The sequence below is a fragment of the Marmota flaviventris genome, chromosome 1, assembly GCF_047511675.1.
Source record: "Marmota flaviventris isolate mMarFla1 chromosome 1, mMarFla1.hap1, whole genome shotgun sequence".
NCBI lineage: Eukaryota > Metazoa > Chordata > Mammalia > Rodentia > Sciuridae > Marmota > Marmota flaviventris.
In genome coordinates this window covers 207,220,298-207,245,196 of record NC_092498.1, presented here as the reverse complement: position 1 = coordinate 207,245,196, position 24,899 = coordinate 207,220,298, and the positions used below count along the sequence as shown (strand labels likewise).

Sequence of the window (24,899 nt, the reverse complement as noted above, 5' to 3'; positions counted from 1 at the left end):
GTTCTCTTTGTGACTCTGGACATAGAGTATTGCTGCCACAGAACTCTATAGTTTCTTTACCTATTTAATCTCTTATTGGCACCTTTATTTTCTTGGCTGAAAAATAGGTAGGTTAGAAGGAGGAGTAAAAAGGCCTTGACCATGAAGTCAGCTGTCTCTGTTCCAGTGAGGCCTGTCCTGGCCTGTCGAGGCACCCCTCCTTCTTGAGAACAGGGTTGTCTGCATGGGACACTGAGTTTGGAATCCCCTGAGCACACCTGTGTCCCCATTTCCAGGAGGAACAAGAAGGGCCCACTGAAGAAGCAGCCAGAGCCCCCGTGGAAAGCCAGGAGCAAGTTGTGCTTCTGTGCACCGTCTTGGGGCTGCTGCTGGTCGCGGGGGAGAAGTGTGGCCTGGGGAGAGCTCTGGTTGGAACTCACAGAGGTTTCAGGCAGAGAGGGAAGGGGATTGCCGCTTCGTTCCGGCGGCGCGCTCAGGGCGGGTCTTTGACTGACAGTCAACTTCGGGGGCGGGACGGAGTTGCAGAGCGGTCCAATCAGGAGCGCCGGCGGGAGGTGGGTCCGCTCCGAACCGCGGGACCTTCCGTTCTGGCTCCGCCATCTTTGAGACTCTGTGGGCTCCCGAGGTTGCTCTTCCTGTTTGGCCTTGTGACCTCCTTTGACTTGGGCAGCCGTGAGGCGGACAGCAGGACACCCAGAAGCAAGGAGATGGTGAGTGTGCGGGGCCCAGGCGTCCCGGACGTGGGCACAGGGCCTGGCTGGGGCGGGGACCCAGCGAAACCCGCTCCGCTCCGTAGGTGCCTGGAACCGCGCTCGGCCCTCGGTCCGCTGGTCCCTTCTGTTCCGCGGGGCGGGGCCGGCCGCGGGGACCGGCGTTCGCTCGGCCCTGCGCGGCACCTTTACCTGGTCCTGAGCCCTCTGCCGGGCGCAGGCGCGTCTCCCCAGGCTGTGCGGTGACGGCTGGGGTCGGGGACCCGGCGGGAACCCCCACGTCTCCTGGGACTCCCCACGTTGCTAAGCTCGGTGGCGAGGGCGTCCCGCGGACTGGCTGGGAGGGGAGTTTCCCCCGTGTCATTGTTATAGACGGTTCCAGACGTTGTTTTTAAAAAGGAAACGCTGATTAAAGGAGGACCTGACTTCATTTGAAAGGAGCATTGCAGTAGGGCGAAGCCCCAACTATAAGGTTCGGAGCATCTCAGTGGATAAGTAGAAAAGGGACTTTTTTCCTTGGGGGAAGAAGATGGGAGTAGAAACTAGGTTGGAGGGGAAGATGGAGATGGCAACGTAAGCTCCTGTTCTTAGAGTGACAATAAAGAGATTTTGTGCTGGCTCAGGTTGAGGGTGAGTCAAGGATCCCAGGCTTGGAGGAAGGAGAAACCACCAAGGAAAGTTTGCCTAACGGTTTTGTTTCTATTAATCACTTGAGCTGGCAATTTTTGAGGCAAAAAGTGAGAATTTGGAAACTGTGTCTGGCTTTGTCATAGGTAAGGTAAAGGGACATCAGGTAAGTGGAAGGAGTATAGTGTTGTTTGAACTAGGCTGCTTCCCCAGAGTACAAAGCATTATACAGGGGATTTCTTTAATCACGACTGGTTTCCAGGATTTCAGCAGTTACATGAAATTCAATCTCTTCAGCTGTTTTTGCATCTACATAGTTGTTCTTGTCAGAGTGTAATTTGTGTCAGTGAGGACCAGTCAGAGAAAGAAAACTTTGGGTTCTGCCTACTGGAGAATTTCATATTTCATTTTGATGTATAGAAGAATTTTTAAAAACAGGTCTTTGTCCCTGATTGTGGCACAGAAAACCTAAAACCCTGGAATTTCCTGAACAATAGGAGTATCTCTGGGTGCTTATCCTCATCCTCTTTTAGACAGTACCTGAATTTGTGCTCAGGAGTTGACTCGGTACCACCCTTCTGGCTTCAAAATGGGGACTATTGACCACACAAGCAAACACTTGCTTTGTGTTCACATCTGCACTGGGGTCAGTATACTGGGACAGAGCCCTGAATTTGCAGGGACCGTATTAAGTCTTGGTGGTATCAGAATTTAATTGTTTGATGCCCAGTTGGTATTGAATTGGTTAGCATTCAGTAAACACAGATTTAGTGTCAGAAATGTTAGAAAAGAGCACAGATCAGAACCTTCAAATGACTGAGTGAATGCTCGCAAGAATTGAACCTGTGTGTGAGGGAGCCTTTCCATGACTTGGAAAAGTGAAAAGCAGGGTATATGGAGGTTCCAGTATTCAATTTCCTGAATGTTCATGTTTCCCTCACTCACTCTCTGACAGTGGATGCCTGGGCTTCATCTGCGCAGTGACAGAATTCTGTAGGCTTAAGAATGTGTTTGCCTTCTGAGTTTAGATCCCCTTATGAACTGTGGGTGAAGCAGACTGCTGCCCTGAGCTGCTTCCCTTTTGTTTCCTGTGTAGAATCCCGTTTTTACAAAATAGCAGTGGTATGTTGGTGTATACCTGCAATCCCTGCAACTCAGGGTGTTGAAGCCAGAGAATCATGCATGGTTTCAGGCCAGTCTCAAAGTAAAATCTAGAAAGGACTGAGAATGGAGCTGAATGGTAGTGCACCAGTGGATTCAGTCCCCAGTACTTTAAAAAAAAAAAAAGGGCAGTTGACTTACACATTTAAGAATTTTATTGAACATAAGATGCCAGCTTTCTTGACCTGAATGGATGGATTTAAGGAGATGTGAGAAAGAGAATTATTGACATGAATTACTTGTTTATAGGAATTAAGTTTATAAAGGTACATGGAATCACTATGCAGGGGAATAAACAGACCGTAATCACTTCCAATGTGTTTCCCTGATCTCATGTAGCTTGGCATCCTTAGGTGACTAGAGGATGTATTTTTTGAACCTTCCTTATTGGTTACCATCTATTTATCATTATGAGATTTTTTTTTTTTTTTTTTAGGGGGAGGAGATTACCAGGGATTTAACTCAGGGACACTTGACCACTGGGTCACATCCCCATCCCTATTTTTTTATTTTGTTTAGAGACTGGCTTTGGGACATCCTCCTGTCTCAGCCTCCCAAGCTACTGGAATTGCAGGCTTGTGACACCATGCCCAGCACTATGAGATTTCTCTTTTGTTGTTGTATCTTTTCCTTCATCTATTGCTGGTGTGATGATAGTTCCCTTGGTTCTCACTGCTTCTGGAACTTGGTTATTTCAGGTTTATTTTATTTATTTATTAATATTTATTTTTTAGTTGTAGTTGGACACAATACCTTTATTTTATTTTTTTAATGTGGTACTGAGGATCGAACCCAGGGCCTCACATGCTAGGCAAGCTCTCTACCGCTGAGCCACAACCCTAGCCCTTTCAGGTTTATTTTTTGATGTTTTCAACAATGTTTATTTTGTCCTCTAGTGCTAATATATCTTTTTTTTTTTTAACAGAGTGGGAAACCTTTTTGTAAATTATGGACAAATTGAAATTGAATAGGAAATTGTGTCTGTATAAATTTATGATCTTCTGACCTTTCATGTTTTTTGTTTATTGAAAGGCTTGCTAACATTTGCAATGCTCTAATTTATTTATATTTTGGTATTAAAGAGCATCACTGTGGGATTGTATCTTTTTGAGATTTTTTCCTAGGTGATCTTCTACCCACCTCTTTTCTCTCTTTGTGCTGTATAAACAGTTTTGTGATTTTTTTTAAAAAAATTTCTGATCCAATTATATAGTTGATATGAAATAAAATGTATATTTGTATATTTAGCAACTATCATGGAAACTTGCTACAATCCCTTATTAATTCCAGAGGTGCTTGATTTTGATTTTTTTGTTTTTTTTTTCCTACATAGACAATTTCACCTATGAACAAAGACAGTTTTATTTTCAATCTCAGAGCTTTCTTTTCTTGCCTGGTGTTTTCTATGTGTCAATGTGATTTTAGGAGTTTTGATATTTAGCTTGTAAATGTGATGGATTACATGAATTTATTTATAAATCTTCTATTAGGTTTCCATACTTAGAATTCACAGTTGGTTGTGGTACATATTTCTGTTTATGCCTTAATGGGATTTACTCTTTTCTGTGTTTGTTAGAAATATTTTCCTGTGGTTTGGGCTGGGGATGTGGCTCAAGCAGTAGCGCGCTCTCCTGGCATGCGCGCAGCGCTGGGTTCGATCCTCAGGCACCACATACAAATAAAAATGTTGTGTCCGCCGAAAACTAACTAAACAATAAATATTAAAAAAAAAAAAAAAGAAATATTTTCCTGTGGTTTTTGTTTATTGTAATGTCTCTAATTTTGATATCGTGGCAGTATGGGCCTCAAAGCATGAAGTAGTGTTACTACCTCTTCTATTTCCTGAAAAAGTTTGTAGATGATTGGTGTCATATTATGATTACATGTTAGATGGAATAAACCAGTGAGAACATGTGGACCTGGTCTTTTTTGTATGATTATGTTTTATACTCTTTCAGTTTCTGTAATATACTCTATAATTTGCTATACTGGGGATGCAACCCAGGATATTCTACAACTGAGCTGCATTTCCAGCTCTTTTTATTTATTTATTTTTATTTTGAGACATTGTCTTGCTAAATCACTAAGGCTGGCCTTGAAGTTGAGATCCTGATGCCTCAGACTCCTTATCACTGGGATTACTGGTGTGTGCCACTGTGCCTGGCTGTATAGTCTCTTATGTATATTGTTTATCACTTCTGTGAGTTGTGTAGATTATTTCTATCCAGGAGTTGATTCATTTTATTACGTTTATGGACATATAATTGTTTAGAATATTTGTTAATGGTTCACTTAATATCCAAGGAATTAGGTGGAATGTACCACTTTTGTTACCAAGGTTAGTTATTTGTGTATCTAACTAAGGCTAATTAAGACTTATCAATTTTGATGATTTTTCCAAGAGCCAGCTTTGGGGGGTATTTTGTTTTGGTTCTGGGAATTGAACCCATGTGTATTTTACTACTGAGCCACATTCCAGCTCTTTTTATTTTTTTTATTTTGAGACAAGATCTCACTAAATTGCTTAGGTCCTTGCTAAGTTATTAAGGCTGGTGTCCAACTTATGATCCTTCTGCCTCAGCCTCCCAAGTCACTGGGATTACAGGTGTGTGCTTCTGCACCTGGCTCCAAATTTTTTAATGGTGCTTTGTCGTCATACATAGTGGTGGTATTTGTTTGGTACGTGCCTACAATATGACCATATAATTGGGTCACTATCATTCCCCAGTACTTCCCCTTTTTCTCCCTTCCTCCTTCCCCTCCCTAGTACCTTTTCTGTATTCTACTGATCTCCCTTCACTTTTCATGAGATCCCACTGATCTTTTCTTTTTTCCTCTCTAGCTATCACACCTTTTGAGTTTGACCTGTTTCACTTAACATAATGTTCTCAGGTTTCATCCATTTCCCTGAAAATAACTTTTTTTTGGTACTGAGGATTGAACTCGGGGGCACTTAACCACTGAGGCACATCCCCAGCCAACAGGGTCTCACTGAGTTGCTTAGGGCCTTGATAAGTTGTTGGGGCTAGCTTTGAACTTGTGATTCTCCTGCCTCAGCCTCCCGAGCCACTGGGATTACGGACTTGCACCACCATGCCCAGCTCATTATTTTTATTTTAAGACGGGTATCTCACTAAGTTCCGAGGGCTATCCTGGAACTTCTGATCCTCCTGCCACAGCCTCCCAAGCTGCTGGTATCATAGGTATGTGCCACCGTGTCTTTCTATGTGACTCCATTTTTAGATATTTGATTCAAATTCAGTATTTAACCTTTAACACTCCTTCTTCCCTTTGTGCCCCACATCAAGATAAGGTGATCAAAAGCCTGGCACTGCTCTACTTTGCATTGCCAGGAGCCTGAAACCACCCATACCTATGTCCTTGTAACTGGAGTGAATTCTCATCAAAACTTCTGTGTTAATAACGTATAAAACTCCCAGGCCGGACTCATTTCTTCCCTCTCTTAAGGCACTTGCTACTTGTTTGAGATGCTTATCCTACTCTCCCTATGCCCTCAATTATATGAATAGTGAGACTTTGGCTGTCCTTTGGTTTTGTATTCTTTCTCCTCATCAATGTCAACATCAGAACCACACCTCTAAAACTAACCAAAGCTATAACCACTTTCTGTGTCTGTCTTTTCTTGCTTTGATTTGCTAACCTGGTCTCCTACCTGATGGCCAACATATACTGGACCTCTGCTTCCTGGCTTTGAAGGGATTTTGTTGCGTTAGACCTGTGCTTCTCTGTTGCTGCCCAGTGTATAAATCTTGACTCATGTTGCCATGTTGCAAGGAAGAAAAACATATAAATAAATATGTCTTTCCTAAATTTAATTTTTGTGTGTAGAGGGGAGGGTTCTAGGATTTAACCGAGGGTGCTTTACCACTGAGTTCCATCCCCAGCTTTTTTTGCCTTTTTTTTTTTTTTTTAAGACAGGGTCTCACTAAGTTGCTGAGGGTGGCTTTGAACTTATGATCCTCTTGTCTCAGTCTTTCGAATCACTAGAGATTACAGATGTGTGCCACAATACCTGGCTCAAATTTAATTTTTTGTTTAAATAAATCATCATGAAGTACGTTTAAAAACAGTGAATAGCCAGGCATGCTGGACAGGGTAAGGGAAAAGGATCATAAGTTCAAGTCCAGACTAAGCAACTTCAGGAAACCTAGTCTCAAAATAAAAAGAGCTAGGGATAGAGCTCAGTAGTAAAGAACCCCTGGGTTCAATCCCCAGTACAAAAGAAGAAGAAGAAGAAAAAGAATAAAAAATTTGGTAAGATTTAATAATACAATCTAAACTGGGAATCCTCGTTATGATTAATAACTTGAGGAAAAAGGGGGAAAGAAGATTTATAACTTGGATTGTCTCCATGTGGTCCTCTGACTGATCTTTTCCTGTCTTGCCCCAAAGGTATCTACTATCCTGATCCTTTGGCTATTTTTCCTATCTTTTAGCAAGTGTGGTTTTTCACTCAGCAATTATTTTAGCATTGTCTCCTTGGAACTTTCCATAAGTGATTATTAAAGGAATCACAGAAAAAGGTATTATGTGTCCTTCACTTGCCTCAATGTTTCTCACATGCTAGTATCAGGAGGGGGGGCAAATTATTTCCTCATCAGTTCCAGTGGCCACTATGTCAAGCTACTTCCTCAGCCAAATCTGCTTTTTGTTTTAATATGTGGTTTCTTCTTCCTAAGTTTCATGATTTTGATCCTTCTTTGTTCATGTGTTCCTTCCTTGCCTTTTACTTCCCTTAATATTCATATACTAAAATTCCCAATCCATTTTTAGTGGCTTATCTCTCTTCTCTCTTTAATTTTTTTTTTCTTTTTAGTTGTAGATTGACTCAATGCCTTTATTTGTTTTTATGTGGTGCTAGAATTGAACTCGCTTGCTGAGCTACAACTCCATCCCTTTTTTTTTTTTTTTGTACCAGGGATTGAACACAGGGGCACTTTACCACTGAGCCACATCCCTAGCCCTTTTTATTTTGATTCAAGGGCTTGCTAAGTTGCTTAGGACCTTGCTAAGTTGCTAAAGCTGGTCTTGACCTTGTTATTCTCCTGCCTCAGCCTCCTGAGTCACTGGGATTACAGGTGTGCACCACCATGCCTTGCTGGCTTATCTCTTTTTATGTAATTATTATTTCATCCAAAATATATTTGTTACTGACTTCTCAAAGAATTCAAGTTTTAACTTTCCCATTTCGTTTTATAATTTGATTATCATCCATGACATAGACGGGAATACTGTATAAAATTCAAGTAGACACCAGTTTCTCCCTGTCTCATGTATTGAGATTGTGATTTCTGCCACTCTTGTATTCAGTCTGGGCTATCATAAATTAATATTCTGTAATCTGTTAATCTGTGATAAATGTAGTATCCTGAATAGTGTAGTAGGAAAATCTTTTATGTATTTTAGGTAAGCTATTAATTTCTAATTCCAATGATTTTGAATTAATTTTAAATTAATTTCTAGTTCCAATGATTGTTGGGCATTGATTATACCTACTAAATTGAGGAAAGTGGTTTTTGCTGACTAGTTAATGTATAAAAAGTGAGCTTTGGGAATTAAGAATTTTATTAATGTGTGTGAGACATCTTGAAGACATTGAACTCTATATTCATGTACTATCATTTCTTGTATTTCAGTTGTTCTTGGACATTGTCCAATAAAAAGTGTTTTCCGTTAGCATAGTGAATTATTCTTCATGAGGCTTATTTAGTTTTTTTTTTTTTTTTTGAGAGAATTTTTTTAATATTTATTTTTTTAGTTTTCGGTGGATACATCTCTATTTTTTTTTTTTTTTAATGTGGTGCTGAGGATCGAACCCAGCGCCTCCCACATGCCAGGTGAGCGCACTACCGCTTGAGCCACATCCCCAGCCCCTGTGAGGCTTATTTAGTGTTTAAGGTTGTTTTGTAAGAAACAATGTACAAGCTTCCAAAGGTTGTCTCTTAGGGACTAGAACACATCCTCTGGTATTGTACTAACAAGCAAGTTGTGACAGGTGGTGTAAATTGTACCTGTCAGACCAACTCCTTAGGGATTCTTCATCCAGAATGTACTTGGAGGGCTGATGACCATTCTGAATATTGAAAACATTCAGAGGTACAACAGATTATGAATGAGAACACATTGTTGGCATATACTCTCAAATTTCTCTCAGGCATATATAAGAATATGCAGTGGGCTGGGGTTGTGGCTTAGTGGTAGAGCGCTTGCCTAGCATGTGATTCTCAGCACTGCATATAAATGAAAGAAAAAAAAATAAAGGTCCAGGGCTGAGGTTGTGGCTCAGCGGTAGAGTGCTCACCTAGCATGTGCAAGGCCCTGGGATCGATCCTCAGCACCACATAAAAATAAATAAATAAAGGTATTGTGTCCAACTAAAATAAATAAATAAATAAAGGTTCATTGACAACAAAAAATATATATATTTTAAAAAAGTATATGCAGTATCTGGACAGGTGGTGCTTACTGTCTTGGGTGCACTCAAGATTTTGTTCTGAGAGGTATTACAAACCCACTGCATAATAAGATATTGGTGTGACCCAGGAGCACAATGTGTGTTCCTATCATGCTGTTAAGTTCCAGACTAGTATCAGAATTGTTGTGTGAGAGGAGATGAGTGTGGATAGGGAATTAGAGAGTGGTGATATGAAGTGAATTTTGAGGAATACAACATCATGTCAAATTTTAATGAAATGATTTCCCATCTCTGGTACTGAGTCTTACCCTTCCTCTTGGAAATATATGTGGGATAATTTAGGAGTTGGTGACCTTTGAGGATGTGGCAGTGAACTTCACCGTGGATGAGTGGGCTTTGCTGGATCCCTCCCAGAAGAAGCTCTACCAAGATGTGATGCAGGAAACCTTCAGGTGTCTGGCCTCTCTAGGTAAGGATGACATCATTCTCTTAATTATTTTATCAGAAATAAAGTGTTTCTTCCTTATGAGGGCTACTACATGATATGGAATATGTAAAAGAAATATTTAGTTGTTAGACTAGGTGTGGTCACAATACACGATGAACCTAACTAGAATGTAATAAGGTTTCTATAGTGTTTACTAATTCATACTGATTTACTGGGTTTACATTTTAGGAAAAGAAAGAGACAGCCAGACCAATGAAGATGCATACAAAAATCCTGGGAAAAATCTAAGGTAATCTATATTTAGGAGAAAGCAATGTTGCTCAAGAATGTAGTAATGACAAGTAATTTTAAAAAACAAACAATGCAAATAAACACAGCTTTAAATTGATTTGATTTGAGGAAATTTTCCTTGACTTTTATTCAGGTTAGTATTGTTAATCAGAAAATCAGAAATTCAAAATGTTCCAGCATTAGAAACATATCAGGCTCTCATATTGTCATATGTGATACTCTTCTGATGGATCCACCTAGAGAGACTTTGTTCCATGCACAAAAGTATCAAAAATGTTGTATTAAATTTCCTTTGAGTTTAGGTACAAGGTGTTTATGATATTAAAGTAAATTTTGTGTTTGAGCTAACTCCCTGGATATTTCTTTATTTGCAAATGTTTCAAAATCCAGATGCTTTTGATCCCCATCATTTCACATAAGGAGTAATGAACCATATTTAATTGTGATATTATATTCAGTATTGGCCAAATAGTTTATTTAGGAACAGTATTAAGATTTTTGCATTATAACATCACTATTTTCCCTGGTAGGGTGGCACACACCTATCATCCCAACAACTAGGGAGGCTGTGTCAATAGGATCACAGTTTCAACGCCAGTCTCAGAATTTTAGTGAGGCCCTAAGCAACTTAGTAAGACCCTGTCTCAAAATAAAAAATTAAAAAGGGCTGGGGATGTAGCTCTGGTAAAGAGTTCCTGGGTTGAATCCCTAGTACAAAAAAAAAAAGCAAAACCGCACTAACCCTACTTCGATGATATTTGTGATTGACCCATACCATAGTGCATGGTATCATTTTTAAAAAATATATATATGTATTGTTTTTAGTTGGACACAATATCTTTATTTATTTTTATTTGGTGCTGAGGATCGAACCCAGGGCCTCGCGCATGCTAGACGAGTACTCTGCCTCTGAGCCACAAACCCAGCTCTGCGTGGTATCATTTCATGTTCAAAAATTAAGGACATAAAATCAATGCTTTTCCTTATAAGCCATAAAGAAACAAAAGCTTAATGATATACTTCTCATTTTTTTCCAGAAGTCAAGTATTAGGGACACCCTGTGAAGGTAGTGAACATGGAGACATCTTCAGCCAAACTCCACATTATATTGAGAACAATACAACTCTTCCTGGCGCAAAACCAGGTGAAAGCTTTGTGTGTGGAGAAGTCCTCATTGACGATTCATCACCAAATGTGCTTTTCAGATCTCAAACTGGACATAAACCATATGAATATCAGCAATATGAGAAGTCTGTTGTTTATTACCAGTGCTTGCAGGAGCATGGAAAGACTCAAATGGGAGTGGAACAACATGAACATAAGCAATGTGGGACAATCTTAACTTGTCCTGGTTCCCTTCCAATACATGAAAGGATTGACACTGGAGAGAAACCATATATATGTACACCGTGTGGTATAGCCTTCAATAATCACAGTACTCTTCGATACCATGAAAGGGTTCACAGTGGCAGAAAACCCTATGGATGTCAGCAATGTGGTAAAACCTTTAGTTGTTTCAGTAGTTTGGGAAGACATGAGCAAAATCACAATGGAAAGAAACCCCATGGGTGTAAGCAATGTGAAAAAGCCTTCTTTTCTTTGAGTCACCTGCGAAGACATGAACAAACTCACAATGGACAGAAACCTTATGTATGTGAGCAGTGTGGGAAAGCCTTTCATTTTCCCTGTTCCCTCAGAAAACATGGAAGAACTCACACTGGAGAAAAACCCTATGTATGTATAGATTGTGGGAAAGCCTTCAGTGACTCTAGTTCCTTTTATAGACATAAAAGAACTCACACTGGAGAGAAACCCTATGTATGTGAACCATGTGGAAAAGCATTCAGTTGTTTCAGTACCCTTAAAGTACATGAAAGAAGTCACACTGGAGAGAAGCCCTATGTATGTGAACAGTGTGGAAAATCACTCAGTTGTCTCAGTTCCCTTAAATTACATGAAACAATTCATACTGGACAGAAGCCCTATGTATGTAAGCAGTGTGGGAAAGCCTTTAGTTATTCGAGTTCCTTTCGAACCCATGGAAGAACTCACAACGGAGAGAAACCATATGTATGTATGCATTGTGGTAGAGCCTTTAGTTATTCTTTTTCCCTTAAATATCATGAAAAAACTCATACTAGAGAGAAGCCCTCTGTATGCAAGGAGTTTGGAAGAACCTTTAGTTCTTTCTGTTACATTAAAATATGTGAAGGCATACACAATGGAGAAAAATCCTATATATGTAAGGAATGTGGAAAAGCATTCAGTCAAACCAGTCATATCATCAGACATCAAAGAACTCACACTGGAGAGAAACCCTATGTTTGTAAGCAGTGTGGAAAAGCTTTCAGTGACTCTAGTTCCTGTCACAGGCATAAAAGAACTCATACTGGAGAGAAACCTTATATATGTGAACAATGTGGAAAAGCATTCACTTGTTTCAGTTCCCTTAAATTACATGAAAGAATTCACACTGGAGAAAAACCATATGCCTGTGAACAATGTGGAAAAGCATTCAGTTGTTTCAGTTCCCTTAAATTACACGAAAGAACTCACACTGGAGAAAAACCCTATGTATGTCAGCAATGTGGAAAATCCTTTGGTTATTCTGGTTCCTTTCGAGACCATGCAAAAATTCACAGTGGGCTAAAACCCTATGTCTGTAAACAGTGTGGGAAAGCTTTTAGTTACTCTAGTTCCTTTCGAAAACATGAAAGAACTCACACTGGAGAGAAGCCCTATGTTTGCATGCAATGTGGGAAAGCCTTTAGTTCTTCCTTTTCCCTTCAAAATCATGAAAGAACTCACACTAGAGAGAAATCTGCTATACGCAAGGAGTATAGAAAAGCCTTTAGTTCTTCCCGTTACATTAAAAGACGTGAAAGAACTCATACTGGAGAGAAACCCTATATATGCAAGGAGTGTGGAAAAGCATTCAGTCGATCCAGTCACGTTCTCAGACATCAAAGAACTCACACTGGAGAGAAACCCTATGTATGTAAGCAATGTGGAAAAGCCTTTAGTTCTTCTAGTTATATTAAAATACATGAAAAAACACATACTGGAGAAAAATCCCATGTATACAAGCAGTGTGGGAAAGCTTTCGTTCAGTCCAACTATGTTCTCATAGATGAAAGAACTCAAGGGAAAGTAGCCCTGACCAAAGACTGTGGTAAGACTTCTTTCTTAAACTTTCTGTCAAATGTGAACAGTGGAGAGAACTTGTATTAATGTTAAGTATGTGGGGATGCCCGCAGTCATTTTGTTCAGTATATACATATAAATGAACATAGAAGAGATGTGCAAAAGCCTTCAGTTGACCCATGTGTAAGTATTTGCACTGAACAAAAAGGCTGTGAATGTGAAAAATACAAGAAAGTTGTCATTTAACAGAAAAAGTTTCACTGTCCTCTAAAAAGGCCTCTGGACTGGAATTCTAAAGGTGTGATTACTGTGAAGACCTTGATGCAAAATAATTTTGAGTAGAATGCTTCAGAAAATGCACCACCTGAAGGAAATGTACTTGTCATGAATTGATTGTGCTCATCAGTGGTTTTTTGGGGAGAGGGGAGCATCTTGTCTTTTACATGTAGTGTTTATTTTTCCAAATGAATGCAAGCTGTGAAGGGCATGGACATATTTTATAAATATTTCTGCCACCCTCAGTTCCAAAGCCTCAGGGGAGTGCTTGCTTTTGGAGGGATAAAAGAACCAGCCCTGGGACTCCAGTCTGAGTCATCTCTGCCTCTGATGACTGCAGGACCCAATAATTCTATTAACTTCCTTGGGCCTCACATGAAATAGAAGTGAGGTTTTGTTTCACCAAACTCTTAAACAACAGGATGGATAAGAAAAAGCTTTTGTGAGGCAGGATGCAAACATAAAGGAATTGATATTGTTCTCTTTCATCAGGCAGAAGTGGTGATACACAGAATTGGAATGCTCTCAGTGGAAAATGAGTGACACAGGAATTTAGATACTTCAAGTAGACATTGAGACTTCAACCAAAGAGATTCAAGTTTAGAATATATCCTGAATTTCTGATTTTGTTTTAGTAGTCTGCCCACCTAGGCTTGGCTCCATTTTGGCCTGATGTAAATTCTTTTAAAAATCTTTGGTTTGATTTGTTAGTGAGTAAAGCATTCTGATTTGAACCATAATTAAACCTAAGGACTCTGTACCCAGAGTCTGTCCCCCCTTAGGAGGGTGGACTTCTACAAGGACCTGCTGAGGACTGGGTAGAAGAGGTCTGCATCCTGAGTGTCAGTTACCACAAGGTTGAAGTCTCCCTTGGCCCAGGTGATGAGGGTCAGCAAAATGTGAGGCTCCTGAACTACTACTTATTATTTTAGCTTTAGCTTGGGCCCACACTGACTTGGGTAAAGTTCCTGCTGTCAACTGCAGGAAAGATGCTGCAAATGGAGATGGTTGCAGTAACAAACCAGTCTGCCATTTCCACTGACTACAGATCTCTGCTTAGGGTGGCTCCATTAGGTTGGCTCCACTGAGGTGTTTCTGCCTGGCTTGGATTGTGGGACTAGCATGGGGGAGCCATGGCTGAGTTCTGGGGAGTGACCAGTACCATGCTGTTGTGGTTCTTTTCTAGTGTGAATGTCTTAGGGATCTGGCAGGTTGAGAACAGAGTGGCCAGAACATCCAGATCATCCACTAGGAGATCCTTACTATCCCAACACAGGGCACTGCTGGACATGGTGAAGGTGTATTCATCCTCATTATCCTGGCATCTGTGGGACTGCCTTTGGTGTGATCCTGGAAGGCCAGAATCCGGTGCGATCATAGCTGCCATCTCTACACTCTTGTACCATTGTGGTAAGAGGAAGCTGCAAAATCCTCAGTTTTGACACAGACCCCACTGGCACAGTGCCCGCTGCCATGGGAAACCTGTATGGCCATGTTGTTCCTCTTGAAGAACGAGGTCCTGGAGCCCTGAGAGAAACTGACACTCCTGCAATTTCTTCTCTCCAGCTCCTGCACTGGTGCAAGTGGAGAGCCTTCTGTGGCACTATGCCTCTAGCTGAGCTGTGCATCCTTCCACATGAGGATTGGATGTGAACAAAGTGGGTTAATTGCAGTGTGATGAGGCAGAGCATTTTCTGTCTTGAAGGAGATGGTAATTGGAGCTGCTAAGCCCAGCTGAAGAAGAGTAGGCGGTTCTGAGTGACCTGAGTAAATGTTTCTCAGGGAGTTAAGTACCTTAGGTACTTTTTAGACAGTGATTTCTTCAGACATCTGAGAACATCACATGGATGGGGTTCATCTTCCATTGGTGAACATATGGCTTGCGGGCAGGAGCCTAGGCCAGGAGGTTGTCTCCTGTTTCACGAGCATGTGCTTTCCCAGTCCAAGCCCTGACAGCCCGCCTAACCCAGGCTACACTCTCACACACAGTCCTTAACTCCCAGGCTGCTGCAAAAAATGCCCATCTTTGGAAACCCCAGGCAAATTGGGAAGACCACAGAAGGCCCTGGCCATCCCCAGTGTGGTGCAGGTGAAAGGAAAGGGCTCCAGTGGCTCATTCTTAATGTATCTCCACCCTGTGTGTGTCTAATTTTTACTCATGAAAGTATAAAGTTGTGGTGACATACTTTGTTTTGTTAGGCAGTGGTGGATGAATTTAAATTCAAACCAGGTAATGGGGTTTTTCTCCTTTTATTTTGAATCATGTTGGACTCATAGGCAAATTGAAGTATATTTCTAATGTCAGAGGACTTAATTTTTATGTAATTATTTTTTTCGCTTTTTGATGGACCTTTATTTATTTATTTATTTGTGATGCTGAGAATCACACCCAGTGCCTCACACATGCCAGGTAAGCGCTTTACCACAGAGTTACAACCCAGCCCTATTTTGTATTTTATTTAGAGACATGATCTCTCTGAGTTGCTTAGCACCTCGGGAGTTGCTAAGGCTGGCTTTGAACTCTTGATTCTCCTGCCTCAGCCTTGTGAGCTGCTGAGATTACAGGCATGTGCCACCACACCTGGCTCCGTGTAGTTTTTAAATAATTGTTTTTAATGGACCAATGGGAAAATTAGATTTCATTGTTGGGGTTTTCCTAATAGTCACGTGACAAGTTTTTACCCCTTTATACATACATACATATATAAGTACATATATATATATATACATACACACACATACATATATGTATGTACATACACATTTGGTTTTGGGGAGACAAAGGACTTTTTACATAGATTTTGTATTCACTTTTTGATGTAGATTTTCTTCAAACACAATTTTTTTTTAAATTTGTTTTTTAGGTATACATGACAGTAGAATGTATTTTTACATACTATACATACATGGAGTATAACTTCCCATTCTTGTGGTTGTGTATGATGTGGAGTTACACTGGTAGTGTATTCATGTGAACCTTGGGAGAGTTAAGTCTGATTTATCCCACTGTCTTTCCCATTCCCATCTACCAAAAAATTATTTCTTGTACATTGTTTTTTTTTTTTTTTTTAAATACTTTTCTCAGTGTCTCAAACAACTTTAAGAAATGTCCTTTTTCCCCATTTTTATATTTCCACACAATTTTGTGACAAAATTCAAAATGTAGTGATGATAATAATTGAGTATAATTTTTTTGGATACAGGTCTACTAATGAAAAGAACAAAGTTCTTTTCAGGGGTAAATTTCCTTAACTGTTAAAATTCTAAGTTTAGTTAAAATTTAAAGTTTACCTATCAAATATACCATCTGTGAAGACCATTATAGCTCAAGAGCCATGCAAAATCAGATGACCAGATTTGACCATGCTTTGGTGACTAAAAGACATTTTATTGGGACCATGGAAGAGTTAAAAAGCAGAAGTAAGGGCTGGGGTTGTAGCTAGGTCGTAGAGCACTTATCTAGCCCGTGTGAGGCACTGGGCTCGTTCCTCAGCACCACATAAATAAATAGATAGATGGATTGATAGATAAAATGTGTTGTGTCCGACTACAACTAAAAATATTTTTAAAAAGAAAGAAAAGCAGAAGTAAGCAAAGACTAGGACTGTTCTGTTTTGTAACTTTCCTGGTTTATATGCTTTATTTCACATTTCATCTTTTCCTTAGTGTATACAGGACATCTATTTGTTTGGACATGTATTAGAATTAGCAGAGCCAGGCATGGTCGTGCACACCTGTTATCCCAGCAGTTTGGGAGGCTGAGAGAGGAGGATCATGATTTCAAAATCAGCCTCAGCAATTTAGCAAGGGCCTAAGCAACTCAGTAAGACCCTGTCTCTGAATAAAATATATTTTAAAAAAGGGCTGGGTGTGTGGCTCAATGGTTAATGCCCCTGGGTTCAATCTCCAGTACTCCCCCTCCCAAAAGAATTATTTAGCAGAGATGAAAAGACACAGAAAGAACCTATGTTTAGTTTTGATTACCAAAATAAGTATTTTTTAGTTCCATGTAAGACCAGAGAATTGAAGTCAAACAGAAGTAAGAGAGTTAAACTTTTTAGAATTACATACATGTGAAAAACTTGGTTAGAATGACTCATTCCCTTGGTTTCACTACGCCATGGGAAGAAACTTAAGCGTTTTCAGGACTTTTTTTTTAATTTGTTTTTCATTTCTTTCAAAAATTATATATATTTTTTGTTTGTATTTGCTTTTAAAAATCTTAGCTGGAGTACAAAACCATAATACATAAGAATGGGATAATGTACTATCCCATACAATATATACACTGTGTGATATTTAAGCCAGGATAAATATTGAAATATTTTTTCCCTGTAAGCCTTTTTTATATCTTTGCAGTGGAACCTTTCAAAAGTCTTCTAGATTTTTAGTATGTATAATACATACCTATAGTTACCATTCTGCAGTAGTACTTCAGAGCTTCTGATTATATGTAATTTTAACTTACCGCCCATTGATCAACCTTTCCCCATACACCACATCTTTCACCAGTGTTTGGTAATCTGCACTTAAATGTCATCTTCTATGAAATCAGCTTTTTTAGAATACACATATGAGTGAGATCATGTGATACTTGTCTGTGTCTGGCTTATTTCACATAGTGTCAAAATCTCCATTTCCATACATGTTGTTGCAAATGACAGGATTTCTATCTCTTTTTTTTTTTTTTTTTTTTAATTCTTCCTTACTTCCCTAGGGCCTCTTGCATGTTAGGCAAGTGCTCTTCCACTGAGCTGCGTATTCAGCCCTGATTTCATTCCTTTAATGGGTGAATAGTCTGCCATTGCAAATAGGTACCTTTTTTTTTTTTTTTTAAGTACCAAGGGTTGAACCTAGGGGCACTTAATCACTGGGCCACATCCCCAGCCCTTTTTATTTTTTATTTTAAGGTAGTGTCTCTGTAAATCACTGAGGCTAGTTTTGAACTTACGATCCTCGTACCTCAACTTTTTTGAGTCACTGGGATTATAGGCATGCACCACTGTACCCAGCATGCAAGTATGTACCACATTTATTTTATCCATTTACCAGTTGATGGACTCTTAAATTGCTTCTGTAACTTTGCTATTGTGAATAGTGCTATGATGAATATGGGAATAGAGATGTCTCTTCCAAATTCTGGTTTAATTTCATTTGGATATAGAGGCAGTAGTGGGATGCTGGTACATAGGTTCTGTTTTTAATTCTTTGAAACACCTCCATCCTCTTTTCCATAATGGCTGTACTAATTTACTTTCCCACCAAAAGTTTGCAAGGATCTTGTTTCTCCACATTTGGGGGTGAGGGACAGGTACTTGGGAGTGCTCTACCACTGAGCTAAGCCCTTTTTGTTTTGAGAAGGTCTTGCTGAGTTATGGGCCTTGCTAAGTTGATGAAGCTGGCCCTGAATTTCAGCCTTCCCTCAGCCTCAGCAGTGGTGCACCACCATGCCCAGTCATTTCTCCACATTCTTGTCAGCACTTGTTTTCGTGTGCCTTTTACATCTTAGCCATTCTTACTGGCTTGAGCTAATAATCTCACTGTGGTTTTGATTTGCATTTCTGTGATGACTAGTGATGTTGAGCATTTTTCCATGTACCTGTTGGCCACTTCCATGTCATCTTTTGAGAACTATTTAGATGTAATGACAACTTTTGAATTGGGTTGTTTTTTTCCTGTTGAGTTTTTGTGTGTTGCAAATATTTTCACACATTATGTTGGTTGAGTATTCTGTGATTCGTGTTTCCTTTGTTGTGCAGAAACTTTTAACTTCAGGTAATCTCATTTGTCTATTTTTGCTTTCATTTCAAGGCTTCTGGGTTTTATCCAAAAAATATGTGCACTCCAGAGTCATGAAGCATTTCCCCTGCATTTTCATTTCGTAGTTGCAATTCTTATGGTTAGGTCTTAAAGCCATTTGGAGTCGATGTTTATGATTGGTGAGAGAAAGTGACAAACATCTATATCGTCACTCTGCATCTGAAAATTAAGTTTTTTCATTAACATGTTGAAAGACAGCCTTTTTCTAATACATATTGTTGCATTGATAAATGTGTCTCTTGTGTGCTTCTGCCATGCTGTTTTAATTACAACAGCTTTCTCTAGTATGTTTTAAAGTCAGGTAGCTAACTGCCTCCTGCTGTATTCTTTTTTGCTCAAAATGCTTTTGGCTATTAATAGATTTTTTTCTGGGTACCATAAAAATATTAAAATTCTTTTTTATATGTGAAAAATATTTTGATATGGATAGTATTGAATTTGTAAATCACAGTGGGTAGTATGGACTTTTTAACAATATCAATTCTTCTGATCCATGAATGTAGGTTATTTTCCTGTGTGTGTGTGTGTGTGTGTGTCCCTTCAATCTCTTTCATCAGTGTTTTATAATTTTTAATTTTAAGGCTCTTTTCCCTCTTTTTTTTTAAAGTCATTCCTAAATATTTTTTTCTTTTAGCTGTTGTAAATGAGATTGTATTCTTAATTTTTATTTCAGATAATTCATTGTTGGCATATAGCAAAGTTTTTTTTTATGTTGAACTTTCATTCTGTATTATTGCTCAATTCATTTAAAATCTATAACCTTTTTTTTTTTCTTTTGGTTGATTTGGATTTTCTATGTATAATCATGTCATCTGTAGACAGTGTCAGTTTTATTTTTCTAATTTGAACACCCATTATTTCTTTTTCTTTCCTTGTCTCTGGCTAGAACTTCTTGCTGTTATGTTGCATAAAAGTGAAACTGGGCATCCTTGATCTGTTTTGTATCTTAGAAAGCCTTTAGCTCTTCCCCCACTCAATATAATGAAAGCTCTTGGCTTATTGTAAATGATTTTATGTTGAGATACCTTACTTTCTGCTTAATTTGATCAGTATTTTTATGATGAAGGAATGCTAAATTTAATCACATACCCTTTTTGCATCAGTTGAGATGACCATGTGGTTTTTGTCCCGTTGGTGTACTGTATCAGCTTTATTTATTTAATATTAATTTTTAGTTGTAGATGAATGCAATACCTTTTTATTATTTTTATGTGGTGCTGAGGATTGAACCCAGGGCCTCGGACGTGCTAGGCGAGCACTCTACCCCGAGCCACAACCACAGCCCTTACTCTATCAGCTTTATTGATTTGTGTTTATTGAACCATCCTTTCATCCCTGCAATGAATAAAATGTGATCATGGTGAATAATTTTTTAATGTGCTGTTGAATTCAGTGTGCTGGTATTTTGTTGAGGATTTTGCATCTGTGTTCAACACAGATGGATACCAACCTGAAGAATAAAGCTGGCCTCAGAGAATGTCTTTGGAAGTATTCTTCCCATTTCTTCTTTTTTTATTTTTTATTTTTTTGGAATAACTTAAGGAGAATTGGTAAAAGTCCTTTAAATATTTGATAAAATTTAACAGTGAAGCACTCTGATCCTGACCTGTTTGATGGAAGGCTCTTACTCCCCACCCCACCTCTGCTTGATTCTTGTTCCTTTTTATTTTTATTTTTTTGAAGTACTGGGGATTGAACTCAGGACCTCGCTCATGTTATGCTAGTATTACTACTACTGAGCTGTAGCCTTAGCCCCATCAATCTTGCTACTTGCTTTTTGGTTAGTTCATGTTTTCCTAATTATTATTTTTTTAATTTAATTTAATTTTTTTTTTTTTTTAGTTGTAGATGGACACAATACCTTTATTTATTTACTTTTATATGGTGCTGAGATCGAACCCAGTGCTTCACACATGCAAGGCAAATACTCAACCCCAGCTCCAGGTTTTCCTAATTCTTTGAGAGTGAGTCTGGGCAAGGTGTTGTGTCCAGGAATTTCTTTTAGATTATTAACTTTGTTTGCATATAGTAGTGCTTAACAGTGTCTAATGATGTATTATATTTTTGTGGTATCAATTGTAATGTTTCCCTTTTCATCTTCAGTTTTATTTGAGTTTTCTCCTTTTCTTAAGTCTAGCTAATGGTTTGTCTTTTCTTTTTGAAGAACCATCTGTTTGTTTCATTGATTTTTTTTTTTCTTTTTTGTATTTAGTGTCCCTTTGATTTATTTATGATCTGATATTTGTTATTTCTTTCCTTCTACTAATTTTGGGTTTAGTTCTTTTTCTGGTTGAGATGCAGGAATAGCTTGATTATTTGAGATACTTGTCCATTTTTTTATTTGGGCATTGACTGCTATAAACATCTGTGTTGTTGATATGTTGTGTCTTCATTTTTATTTGTTTCAGTGGAATTCTTAAAATTTCCTTCTTAATTTCTTCAATACATTGGTTGTTCAAAAGTTAAGTCATTTAATTTCCACATGTGTGTATAGTTTTCAAAGGTTTTTACTTTTTTGTTACTGATTTCTAGCTTTACTAAATATATTACATTTTTAGAATTTGTTGTGACTATTTTGTGACCTCTCACCTCATTTATTCTGTAGAGTGTTCCATATGCTACTGAGAAAAATTTTTCAGCAGTTGTCAATCGAAGGTTCTGTAGTGTTTTAGGGCTAATTTTCTTTCTTTGTTGATTTTCTGTGGGTGATCTGTTCAGTGTGGAAATATTATGGTATTGGATATTATTTCTTATTTTAAGTCTACTAATACTTTATATGTTTGATATAAATATATGTGATAGTGGGTGCATATAAATATATTTAGAATTGTTTTTCCTTTCTGAATTGACACCTTTGTCATTATCTAATACCTTTGTCTCTTTACTGCTTTTTATTTAAAGTTTATCTGAAATTAGTCTGGCCACTGCTGCATTCTTTTGGCTTCCACTTACTGAGGTGGAATATATTATTCCATCCCCTCACTTTCAGTCTTATGTCTTCTTACAGTTTAAATGAGTTTCATATAACATATTGGGCATTTTTTAATCCATTCATTCTTTCTGTCTTTTAATTGAATATCAATCTTACTGTTATGGTAATTATCGAGGTTTTGTTTTGTTTGGTTTTGTTTTGTTTTGTACCAGGCATTAAATCCAGGGCCCTCAGGGTAATTATGTACTTTGTTCTCTAGTTTTTTATTCACTTATTTTGTGGAACTGGGGATTGAACCCAGAGGCACGTACCACTGAAGTATATCACAAGCCCTTTTTATAATTTTATTTTGAGGCAGGGTTTTGCTAAGTGGCCAAGGCTGGCCTCAAGCTTGTGATCATCCTGCCTCTGCCACCCAGTTACGGTTTTGGATATTATTTCTTACTTTAGGTCTACTAATACTTACTTTATATGTTTGATATAAATATATGTGATACTGCATATAAATATATTTAGAATTAGGATTACTGGCATTCACCACTACACCAGGCTGTTGTTTTCTAGTTTTGTTTATTTCTGTACTGGGAAATAAACCTGGAGCCCCTTTCACTTAGCCACATTACCAGCCTAGACTGGCTTGGAATTTGTAATGTTCCTTCCTCAGCCTCCCAGCTCACTGTGATTATACATGTGTGCCATCATGTCCAGCATACTGACTCTCTGCTTATGTTAGAGACTTACTTGAAGGTTAACCAAAGTATTCAGATTCACTGTTTTTATTACTTGCTTATTGTTTTCCTCCCTGTTATGGATTTTTGTTTTTGTCAATTCTGTGAGTAATAACAAAAACTATTGAGGCCGGGGGCAATGGCACACTTCTGTAATCCTAGGGGATCAGGAGGCTGAGGCAGGAGGATTGCAAGTTCAAAGCCACTCTCAGCAACAGTAAGGCACTAAGCAAATCAGTGAGGCTCAGTCTCTAAAATAGGGCTGACGATGTGGCTCAGTGATTGAGTGCCCCTGAGTTTAATCCTCAGTATCCCCCCAAAAAATTTATTGAATATAAAGCTACCTTGAAATGATTGCAACATTAACTTTGTCATAAGGATATGAATAGAGACTAACAAAAGGAGAAAATGTAGTCATAACAAAACTCTGCTAGAGTGTTTTCTTTTCTTTACAATATGTTTTATTTACTGAGAAAATACCTGTAAATAGCCCATCATAATCACTGATAAATCAAGTGTGTGAATTGTATTTCCTTTCATGTCAATATACATTATCATGTGTATAAAACTAAAGATTATTTTCCCACCTAATTTTCATTCTTCCTGCTTATATGTTATAGTTTTATAGCTTTTCTTTTTATCATAATTTGTCCTTCACTCAACAAACCCAAAAAGACATTTTGATATTGTGAGTGGACTCTTGCCAGAGACTGCCAGAATATACCTTTGTCATATAGAATGTATTGAATTGCAGTAATTACTTTCTTCATCACAAATGATTATTTATGTGGTTCATTAGTAAGAGCATTCTCCTAGACCTCCTGACAGGATTTGCTGTTTTTCTAGGGGGACTGATGACTTTTCAGTGTAGTGAGGCATCTCCATCTACTAGATGAACTGGCAGGGTTGAGTGCACTCCTGTCTGGTAACCATAATAGTTTCTGACTTGGAAGGCAGCAATAATGGGGTGAAGGGAACCCTAATTCATGAGATGTACCAGTCACTTCAGTGAGAAAAGGGAAACTTTGCTCCTTTTCATGATTCAGAATATGTTCTGTTTCACCAGTTTTACAGGCACATTGTCAGAAGTATGTGTCATAATTGGCTGGAATATGAATTTGACTCCAGGTTTCAGGATCTGGTTTTGCCTTTCTTACTTACTATCTAAATAGTAATTTCCTACAATGTATTTTACAGTGTTCTCCATAAATATAAATTAACTACTGATATGGTTCCATTCTGATAAACCCATGGTAAGTTAACACATAAGTGAACAAATGCATTTAATACACCTAGTGAACCTCAAAGCTGAGCCAAACCTATCTCACATATACTCACATGCATTAGCCTACAGCTCACTGCTATTGCCCAACAACTCAGGAAGCTGAGATATGAGGATCCCCAGTTCAAGGTCCTCTCTGAAAAACTAATTAATAATTCTGGGGATGTAGCTCAGTTGTAAACTGCCCCTGGATTCAATCCCCAGTGCAAGGGAAAAAAAAAAAAAAAAAGTGTGATGCATATTGCTACTGGAGATTGTAGCCAGGGATGCTTTACCATTGAGCTATATCCCCAGGCCTTTTTACCTTTTGTTTTGAGACGAGGTCTGCTTAAGTTTCAGGCTAGTCTTGAACTTGGAATTCTCCTACCTCCCAAGTTGCTAGGATTATAGGTGTGTGCCACCATGCCTGCTCCAGTAATTCATTCTTAAAAGTAGATCTCTATATTGTGTGTTTCTATTTTTATTCTTGAAAATAAACTTTGAGGTGGTATACTTCTGCAAGTTTTGATTAGGCATTAGTATATGAGTTTAATAGGTAACTGTCTTTTTAAATCAAACTGGATGGTAAGTCTTCTTTCATTTTGAACTATGTAAGTGTGTGTGTGTGTGTGTACATTTTCAGGAAACAAATGACATTTTTACGTTTTAGGTTTTTTTACTTTTTGATAATATATTTTCTTCAGATTTCTGTAGATTTTTTTATAAAGAATTTCTTAACTCTTTCAAACAATTTGTAGATTAATATATTTTTCCTATTTTTTTAACTTTCTCTAAATTTTATTGGAAAAATTCAAATATATATACTTTTTTTGTTTGTTTTGTATCATGGCTTGAACCCAGGGGTGCTCAAAAAATAAACCACATCCCCAGCCCTTTATTTTTTTGAGACAGGGTCTCACTACATTGCTTAGGGCCTCACTAAGTTGCTGAGGCTGACTGAATTTGCAATCCTTCTACTCACCCTCCTGAGCCATTGGGATTATAGGCGTGCACCACCGCACTCAGTTCTCAAAATATATTGATAATAATTGAGTACTATTGGGG

At 38.4% G+C, this 24,899-nt stretch overlaps 1 protein-coding gene across 1 annotated transcript; it reads left to right on the top strand.

The window, feature by feature from the left end:
* Positions 1 to 601: 601 nt before the first annotated feature.
* Positions 602 to 24,585, top strand: LOC114090009 (zinc finger protein 709-like). The gene is made up of 4 exons (XM_027932021.3): positions 602 to 710; positions 9,277 to 9,403; positions 9,611 to 9,671; positions 10,711 to 24,585. Exons 1-4 carry the CDS (start codon positions 708 to 710, stop codon positions 12,902 to 12,904), a joined length of 2,385 nt encoding a protein of 794 aa, XP_027787822.3. The 5' UTR covers positions 602 to 707; the 3' UTR covers positions 12,905 to 24,585.
* The last annotated feature ends 314 nt before the right edge of the window (positions 24,586 to 24,899 follow it).

Excerpts from the sequence above, each read along its gene's own strand:
- LOC114090009 (XM_027932021.3), top strand. Across the intron at positions 9,404-9,610 it reads CAGGTGTCTGGCCTCTCTAG|GAAAAGAAAGAGACAGCCAG; the intron begins GTAAGGATGACA and ends TTTACATTTTAG. Across the intron at positions 9,672-10,710 it reads AATCCTGGGAAAAATCTAAG|AAGTCAAGTATTAGGGACAC; the intron begins GTAATCTATATT and ends ATTTTTTTCCAG.